We start from the raw sequence: 9,888 nt of genomic DNA on the forward strand, positions 1-9,888 counted from the left end.
GCACGGGTTGTGTCGAGCCATTTATTTAGTCTGGCTGTTTGATGAGAACGAGATTAAATGTAGTTGCAATAAACTCTGTAATAATCCGTACAAATGTATCGGATAGATATAGGCTAGACTACTATATTCTGTTGAGCGGAGCTGAGTTCTGGAGCTAAGAACTGATGACACGACTTGATCTTTGGTTGACCAATCAGCGGAAAGGGGCGTTTTATTCCCGCCCATGTATAGATCGAATATTTAAGCTGTTTATCTATTTATAATATTTATATATAATATGAAAAAACGACTCGAGATTTGTTTATTTATGCTCATGAGGAGGGTCGAATATGTGATGAATGGTTTCTTCGTTTTTTTCCGTTTAGAACACAAAAACGAGAAAACAAATTATCCGAAGGTACACGGACCGTTAGGGGTTGGGAAAAGGTTAGGACTAAATTTTCGGATAGGAATGTTGTTCCAGGATCAACAAAATATGTTGATGCAGGAACATGTCTTACTTGGAAAAATCACGGTGACCTGGAAAAGCGTAGACAGACAGGTATGTGAATACCTTGAGCAGACAAGCACTAACACGTCGTTATGGCGAAACCAAGGTGATATAACCTAAAGCACTAATGTGAAGTTACCGCGGAAGAGTAAAAGCTGTCTTTGCTTTTCAGTGACACAGATAACATGAACACCAAAAGGAAGAAATCATTCAGAGCCGTGAAATACACGTTATTTGTGTTTTGCTACATCTTTTGGGTAAGAGCATGCCTTTGAATCAATGTATTTCTGCTGATTTATTGAGCAAACATGCCAGCTATAGTGTTGTTTATATGCGGAAAAGGGGTTTATTATTATTATTATTATTGCTTACATTACGTCTACATGTGAAACATATTGAATTATATTTTAACTGTGTGCTTACTGTATGTTGTTGATAAAATCTGTCCAAATCCTGTGTTTGGCTTTGTTTTATACTTTAATGGAACTGTATTTGTATTGCAGATATTTTAAATGTATGAGTGTTGTTGTTAAAGGTGTTCAGTGCTGTCCTAATTGCTGTTGGAATCTATGCCAAAGTTGCCAAAGAGTCAGGTATTTAAACAGCATTCACCATATTTATTCATCTCTTGTTAAAGAAGCTTGCAAACGATTATAAATGGCAACATTTTCACAAATATTACATTAAATGATGCTTACCATATCAGTATTTATTTGTAGCCTAAATAAAATGCCAACAAGTTTAGATCCACGTTTCCAACTGTTGCATAAATATCATAGTTTTCATGACCACAGTGGCATATTAATTGAGACTAAATGGAATATTTATATTTTTAAATGTAATGTTACATATTGCACAACCAACTTAAATGTCGCTCTACACCCGTAAGACCTTCGTTCAACTTCGGAACACAAATTAAGATATTGTTGAAGAAATCCGATGGCTCAGTGAGGCCTCTATTGAAAGCAAAGCCATTCAAACTCTCAAGGTCCATTAAGGTACTAAAAACATTTGAAACAGTTCATGTGGTTCTATCTTAATATTATAAAGCGGTAAGAATACTTTTTGTGCGCCAAAAAAAAAAAAAAAAAAAGACTTTTCAACAATATCTATGGGCCGATTTTAAAACACTGCTTCATGAAGCTTCTGAGCTTTATAAATCTTTTGTTTTGAATTAGTGATTCGGAACTCCTATCAAATGGCTAAACTGCCGAAATCATGTGACTTCACTGATTCGATTTGTAAAGCTCTGAAGCAGTGTTTTGAAATCGGCCCATATACAGGTGCTGGTCATATAATTAGAATATCATCAAAAAGTTGATTTATTTCACTAATTCCATTCAAAAAGTGAAACTTGTATATTATATTCATTCATTACACACAGACTGATATATTTCAAATGTTTATTTCTTTTAATTTTGATGATTATAACTGACAACTAAGGAAAATCCCAAATTCACTATCTCAGAAAATTAGAATATTGTGAAAAGGTTCAATATTGAAGACACCTGGTGTCACACTCTAATCAGCTAATTAACTCAAAACACCTGCAAAGGCCTTTAAATGGTCTCTCAGTCTAGTTCTGTAGGCTACACAATCATGGGGAAGACTGCTGACTTGACAGTTGTCCAAAAGACGACCATTGACACCTTGCACAAGGAGGGCAAGACACAAAAGGTCATTGCAAAAGAGGCTGGCTGTTCACAGAGCTCTGTGTCCAAGCACATTAATAGAGAGGCGAAGGGAGGGAAAAGATGTGGTAGAAAAAAGTGTACAAGCAATAGGGATAACCGCACCCTGGAGAGGATTGTGAAACAAAACCCATTCAAAAATGTGGGGGAGATTCACAAAGAGTGGACTGCAGCTGGAGTCAGTGCTTCAAGAACCACTACGCACAAACGTATGCAAGACATGGGTTTCAGCTGTCGCATTCCTTGTGTCAAACCACTCTTGAACAATAGACAGCGTCAGAAGCGTCTCGCCTGGGCTAAAGACAAAAAGGACTGGACTGCTGAAAGTAAATTTTGCATTTCCTTTGGAAATCAGGGTCTCAGAGTCTGGAGGAAGAGAGGAGAGGCACACAATCCACGTTGCTTGAGGTCCAGTGTAAAGTTTCCACAGTCAGTGATGGTTTGGGGTGCCATGTCATCTGCTGGTGTTGGTCCACTGTGTTTTCTGAGGTCCAAGGTCAACGCAGCCGTATACCAGGAAGTTTTAGAGCACTTCATGCTTCCTGCTGCTGACCAACTTTATGGAGATGCAGATTTCATTTTCCAACAGGACTTGGCACCTGCACACAGTGCCAAAGCTACCAGTACCTGGTTTAAGGACCATGGTATCCCTGTTCTTAATTGGCCAGCAAACTCGCCTGACCTTAACCCCATAGAAAATCTATGGGGTATTGTGAAGAGGAAGATGCGATATGCCAGACCCAACAATGCAGAAGAGCTGAAGGCCACTATCAGAGCAACCTGGGCTCTTATAACACTTGAGCAGTGCCACAGACTGATCGACTCCATGCCACGCCGCATTGCTGCAGTAATTCAGGCAAAAGGAGCCCCAACTAAGTATTGAGTGCTGTACATGCTCATACTTTTCATGTTCATACTTTTCAGTTGGCCAAGATTTCTAAAAATCCTTTCTTTGTATTGGTCTTAAGTAATATTCTAATTTTCTGAGATACTGAATTTGGGATTTTCCTTAGTTGTCAGTTATAATCATCAAAATTAAAAGAAATAAACATTTGAAATATATCAGTCTGTGTGTAATGAATGAATATAATACACAAGTTTCACTTTTTGAATGGAATTAGTGAAATAAATCAACTTTTTGATGATATTCTAATTATATGACCAGCACCTGTAGATATTGCTGAAAACTTGTTATAAGTCGCTCTCAATAGAGGCCTCACTGAGCCATCGGATTTCATCAACAATATCTTAATTTGTGTTCTGAAGATGAACGAAGGTCTTACGGGTGCAGAACGACATGAGGGTGAGTAATAAATGAAATTATTTTCATTTTTTGGTGAACTAAACAGGGTGTGTCCACGTACACTTGCACATTGTTTTTCAGGTATCTTTGCAGGTCGGTTTCTTCAAGCGTCTTGGAGACACGGCCACAGTTCTTCTGGATTTAGTTTGTTTCAGTTTCATCTGTTTCTATGTGTAATCACAGACAGACTCGATCAGATCTCAGTGTGGAGCACCGGCTGTTGTCAGACTCCTTGTGCATTCAAAAATCTCACTGGATTATTACAATTAATGGCAAAATGAATGTTTAGAAATGTAAACTGATGTTTCCTACTGACACACTACTGAAAAAGATATAAATAACTGGCTTAAAAACATTTTTGTTACTTTATATTTTCTTTACTAATGCTTGACAGATGTAGTGGACACACTGATGGCAGATCCAGCGCTGTTGTTGATCATTGTGGGTTCTCTCATGTTCACCATCACTTTCTTTGGCTGTTTCGGAGCTCTGCGCAACATCTCCTTGCTGCTCAACATGGTCAGATATAGTTCATACATGAGGAAGTTGTCACAAAGGCTGTATCTCAGAAGCTATGGAAATGTATTTTAAATATTTCTAAATATACAGTGTTTATAAATCATATATGTCCAGTTTGTAGGAATTTTGCTGGTCATTCTGCTGCTGCAAGTAACAGCCGCTGTTCTGGGCCTTTTGTTCTCTGAAAAGGTAAATAATTCACACAGGTACAAGCAAAAAACTTTATCTTTGGACCAAATCCCTTCTTGAAGAAATAAAATGATGTTTACTACGATTACTTTCAAAACTTGTTGGTAGGTTCAAGAGAGGACAGAGAAGCTGATGATGAAGGCGATTGTGCGCTATCGTGATGACCAGGACTTGGAAAATGTTATTGATTTTGTACAGAAAAAGGTAAAAGAACTTGATTTTATATACACTACCGATCAAAAGTTTTAAGATTTTTTTATGAAAGAAGTCTCGGTAACACTTTAGAATAACTCACGCTTTGAAGCACTAGTTAAGCATTAGTAAATAGTTAGTTCATCATTTATAAAGCATTAATAGACATTAGTAAGCAGTTTATAAATACACCTATAAATGCTTTGTTCTTGATTTATAAGCATATAATGTGTTTAATAAATGTATTTTCATACTTTATTAATGATCAATTTATAATTTCAAAAGTATGTTATTTACAAACCAGTTATTTAGGAGTTGTCAGTGGTTTATAAGATCATTTATAAAGTGTAAGTAAATGATTAATAAACAATTTAAATGTACATTTATGCATCTTATTATTTAGACATATAGTAATAGTTACTCAGTGTGTTAATAAATGCTTTATTAATACATATTCCTACTGTAATTCATGATTAATTCAGGTAGTTATAAAACATTTAGTAGTTGTCAGTTAACTTTTTGTGAGCTCATCTAAAGTGAGGACTATTCATGCCTCGTAAAGCTTTTATACAGCTTTTATTGATCATTAATAAAGTATGAAAATACAATTATTAAACACATAGATATGCTTATAAATCAAGAACAAAGCATTTATAGGTGTATTTATAAACTGCTTATTAATGTCTATTAATGCTTTATAAATGATGAATTGACTGTTTACTAATGCTTAACTAATGCTTCATAGTGTGCAGTTATTATAAAGTGTTACCGAAGTCTCTTTTGCTCACCAAGGCTGCATTTATTTGTACAAAAAATACAGTAATATTGTGAAATATTGTTACGATTTAAAATAAAATAACTGTTTTCCATTGTAATCTATTTTAAAATGTAATTTGTTCCTGCGATGACAAAGCGGAATTTTCAGTATCATTACTGCAGCCGTTAGTGTCATTTCTTATCATTATCAATGTTGAAAACAGCTGGTTAATACTTTTTGTGGAAACTATGGTCCTTTTTTCAGGATTCTTTGATAAATAGAACGTTCAAAATAATTTTGCATATATTTGACATAGAAATCTTTTGTAACATTTTGTCTTTACACTCCTTCCTAAAATAAAAGTAGCCTATTCATTTCTTAAAAATAAATAAATAAAATACTGACACCAAACATTTGAACGGTAATTTATGTAGTTAAGCATAATAGGCTGGTGCATGAAATGGCAGAGCTCAAAGATCACACTGTTGATCTCTCTCTGTCCTGTAGTTCAAGTGCTGTGGGGTGGATTCCTTTTTAGACTGGTCTAAAAACATGTACTTCAACTCATCAGACCAAAATCCCAGTCTGGAGGCCTACGGAGTGCCCTTCTCCTGCTGTAAACGGCAGAAGAATGAGGTCAGAATGTGTCAAATACAATTGAAAATTTGCATACTGAATTTTGATTGGTCTTCTTTTGTATATATATTTGCATACTGAATTATTGGTAACACTTTACAATAAGGGTCCATTAGTTGACATTGGTTAATGCATTAACTAACCTCACCTAACAATAAGCTATACATTTATTAGATCTTTGTTAAGAAAAATACAAACTGTTCATTGTTAGTTCATGTCAGCTCAGGTACATTAAATAATATTAATGGATACACTTTCAATTTTAATAATGTATTATTAAATATTGAAATGAACATTAATTGAGATTAATAAATGCTGTAGAAATGTTGCTCATTGTTAGTTCATGTTAACTAATGTAGTTAACGAATTGAACCTTATTGTAAAGTGTTACCGCATTATTAGCACAGTAAATCAAAAAGCATATTTTGTATTTAATATACAGTTATGTGGAGCAGAAGCAATGAGATTTCATGCAGGACAACCCAGCTTAGTGTAATAAATTTGTAATCATTTTTTAATAAATTAGACAAATAATTGAAAAGCTGTCTGCTTTCTACACTACATGACTGTTTATTCATTTATGTGTAGACTGTATTCAACTCTATGTGTGGCTATGAGACCCAGAAGATGAAGAAAAATGCGGCCAAACAGCTCGTCTACACCAGTGGTTGTCTAGATGAGATCGTCTGGTGGGGAAAACAGAACCTTCTGCTGGTCGGAGGGATGACCCTCGTCCTACTGTTCCTTGAGGTGAGGTGCACACCACACATTTATTTTTCTTACAGAAAGTCCTTTCAACACTATTATATGTAGGCTTTTGGTAATTTTTCAATTCATGAAATCAGGTCTGGTTGCGTCTTGTTTAGGGCAGGCAGTGGAATTTCGGCCACCTCAAAAATGTACTGTAAATAAACATATACTTAATTTTATCATCTAAAATCAGTTACAATGCACTGTTGTTCCTTTTCAACTAATTAGCTTTCAGTATCACTTTAGTATGTCATGCCTGCTTATTGTCAATGTTAAAGGTATAAAGACAGACTTAAATACATATATACTGTACACAGACAGCTAGAGAGTCTTTCAAACTTAGCTAAATTTGTAAATTATTCAAGGATCTCGAAAGAAGTCAAAGCCTATTCAGCAGAGCCATAGATAAATAGAAATGTGCAACAGTGAAAGAGTGAAGGATGAAGTTCTTCAGGTGAGTAGATGTGGGCTCTCCATTGATTAATAGTTTATATTGGTCTGTACATATCAGCACTGTGTAATTTAATTTGTTCCATTTATTTCCTATGTTAAGTTATAGCATATCATTAATTTTCTAAATATATTAGGGAGAGTTTGTCTGCATGTGAGAGAATAAATTTCAGCAAAACATATAGATGGTAAATCTACTACTGTTATTTATTTTTAATCTGTAACAATAACAAATTTGATCAATATCATATAACATATTTAATAACTAACATAACTATATTAATTTACTATATGTAATTCCCTCACACAAATAAATTACAAAGAAACAAATGCTTTTTTAAAATACAGATTCTATAAATATATTATTTTTCCTCTTTCTAGATATGAATTACATTACTACAAAGAGTACAGTGGACCCAAAAAATCTATTCCCTTAGTACAAAAAGTCAGATTTGCATGCTTCCATTGATGCTTCTTAGAACATTCTTAAAATCAGGATGATGTGGATCATCAGGTTTTGCCCCAAATTGTGGAGTACATACAGCTTGAGTGCCTGCTGTCAGTACAGCAAAAGGATGACACATCAAAAATTCTCTCCAAAATTTGCGTAACCATTAAAAAAATAAATAAATAAAAAATCTGCAAAATAGAAACATTTTCATCTGTCTTTTGGATCCCACTGTTATTTCAGTTAAAAAATAAAGTGATCTCTTCATACAGGACTCAGGACTCTCTTAAACGTATTACAATTAATCAATTAATGACACATGAGCAGCCACCCAATGTCACATCACAGTAAAACCCGTAGAGATCGACCGATATATTTGATTTACTGATATTTTCCCCGATATTTAAGCATTTTACCATAATCGGATATCGGCTTTGTAATATCGAATTTACCAATAAACGCCGCCATCTTGTGGGTGTTTTGAGAATTGTGCGCCATTGAACGCCATTACAGCGCATCTGAGGGGAGACGAGACAACGGCGTGCACAGGTAAAGTATACTTACCTGCTTTGCTGTAATTAGCAAACTTGATTTAACATAACAGCCATTAATGCACAGATGTGTTACATAAATGCCTGAAATGTAGCTAGTTGCAGCTCTAAGAGAGACAAGCTCACGAAGTCACGTAAGATAATCCGTCAAGTCCTGTCCCAATAAAGATGTAACTTTGCATGAAATAAATAATACAGCCATGAATGAGCACATGTTGGAAATAAAAGCGCTGAATTTTATTCTCTCTCTGTTGTCTATGCTCATCATTAGTCTTGTGAAGTCATCTGCATTTTGCTGTTCACTCAGCAGGTTGATGCTCAGGAAATGCTCCAGCACAGCCACCGCATGTAACTTTTAACAAGATTCACTTGTTTAAAACACCGTAATTATATAAACATTTACTATATAACCATTAATTCGCTAATAAACATCCAAGTAAACACAACTCTATGGAAATGAATTATTTAATATCTCCACAAGCAATCGCAGTTTGAGTATAGTTCTATGTAAATGCATAATGATAAACAGCGCTTTTTCAGCAGATATTTCATAATCTAGAACGACAAAAACATTATTAGGCTAATAATTCTGATATAACATACCAGTTGAGAAATGCAATAAAATACGATGTTTTGTTCGTTATATTCCAATATTCCAGAGAATATTATTCAGTTATTTAACATTATCCAGTGAATTATTCTTCACTCTTTAGCCTATTAAACAGCTTATAAATCTACTAAAACAGTAGTTTAAAATGAAGTATTACATTTCTGCAAAGTTGATATGACTCCTGTCTTTAATTTATTGTCTCCATTTGAAAACATTAGACATTTATTTTGCTTATTGTTAACATTAGTGTTGCTGCTGATGCCTTTTATAAATGAAATTATTTTTGTAATATGAAGATTAAAATTAAAATTAAAGACTACTAATTTTCAACAAAAACAGTTTAGTAACAGTGCACTTTATTTTTTGCACTTTCAGACCCCTCTATTTATTGATGTATAAATAAGGTTTGTTTTGTTTTCTATGCAAGGAGGGAGTGATTGTTATAAATAAAATGGTTTGTTCAGTTCAGTGGTGGTGTAATCGTGTCAAAAACAGAATTATAACAGTAAATAAATAAATATCGGTTCTCGGGCACATAAACACACAAAGTATTGGAATCGGTACTAAAAAAAAAAAAAAAAAAAAAAAAAATCAATATCGGTCGATCACTAATATTGAGCCACTACAGTACAACCATAGAAACATTATCTCTGACTTACAGCTCATAACCTGTGTAGGATACACTAAATGCATGTGCAGAAAGACAAAACGAACAAGGTCTTTGCATTGAGGATGATAAATGATTTGTCTGTTCTTCAGATATGTATGATGTCACTGGCTTCAGTACAGCTCTGTCAAATCAGAACCGTTCAACAGAAGAGGAAATCTAACAGGACCCAAAACCTTTGTTGCAACAGAAAGTCGTGACAGGTTTTATTACGACCACTTTTCACCATGTGCTTGTATTGGAATTTAATGATGCACTGCTATTGAAATACCAAGTTATAACACGTTACAAGTTAGATGCAAAGAATGTGATAATTACCTTTATTATACTGTGAGCCAAAAGCTGTGATTAAATCCAGCACTAACATAAAAAAAATCTATTTTTCCAGTGCCTGTCTTTGTTTATATTATCTGTAATGTTATTAAAATATGTTTTACAACATGCTGACCTTTACACGCTGTTTACTTTTTACACAACAATTGTAAAATTGATTAAATTGCTATAAAAATGACTAAATAGTCAATTGTTTTATTATTCTTAAATAATTTTTTTGTGTAATTACAGTTATTGTTATGTAATTACATATATGCAATTACACAGCTGATATCCTAGTGTAAAGCCTAATTTTGTACAAA

The 9,888-nt window shown here is 34.1% G+C and overlaps 1 protein-coding gene across 1 annotated transcript; it reads left to right on the forward strand.

Moving 5' to 3' along the window:
* Nucleotides 1-261: 261 nt before the first annotated feature.
* Nucleotides 262-9,769, forward strand: zgc:113223 (uncharacterized protein LOC541424 homolog). Its single transcript, XM_051911555.1, has 9 exons — nucleotides 262-541; nucleotides 663-747; nucleotides 1,026-1,083; nucleotides 3,879-4,003; nucleotides 4,118-4,192; nucleotides 4,301-4,396; nucleotides 5,649-5,777; nucleotides 6,366-6,527; nucleotides 9,346-9,769. Exons 2-9 carry the CDS (start codon nucleotides 676-678, stop codon nucleotides 9,451-9,453), a joined length of 825 nt encoding a protein of 274 aa, XP_051767515.1. The 5' UTR covers nucleotides 262-541; nucleotides 663-675; the 3' UTR covers nucleotides 9,454-9,769.
* The last annotated feature ends 119 nt before the right edge of the window (nucleotides 9,770-9,888 follow it).

This window comes from Ctenopharyngodon idella, chromosome 11 (assembly GCF_019924925.1).
Source record: "Ctenopharyngodon idella isolate HZGC_01 chromosome 11, HZGC01, whole genome shotgun sequence".
NCBI classification, from domain to species: Eukaryota; Metazoa; Chordata; class Actinopteri; order Cypriniformes; family Xenocyprididae; genus Ctenopharyngodon; species Ctenopharyngodon idella.

Bases quoted from the DNA above. Each gene is read 5' to 3' on its own strand.
- zgc:113223 (XM_051911555.1), top strand. From the start codon at position 676: ATGAACACCAAAAGGAAGAAATCATTCAGAGCCGTGAAATACACGTTA. The intron at 4,004-4,117 runs GTCAGATATAGT...ATATATGTCCAG, and splicing joins TCTCCTTGCTGCTCAACATG to TTTGTAGGAATTTTGCTGGT. The intron at 4,397-5,648 runs GTAAAAGAACTT...TCTGTCCTGTAG, and splicing joins TTGATTTTGTACAGAAAAAG to TTCAAGTGCTGTGGGGTGGA.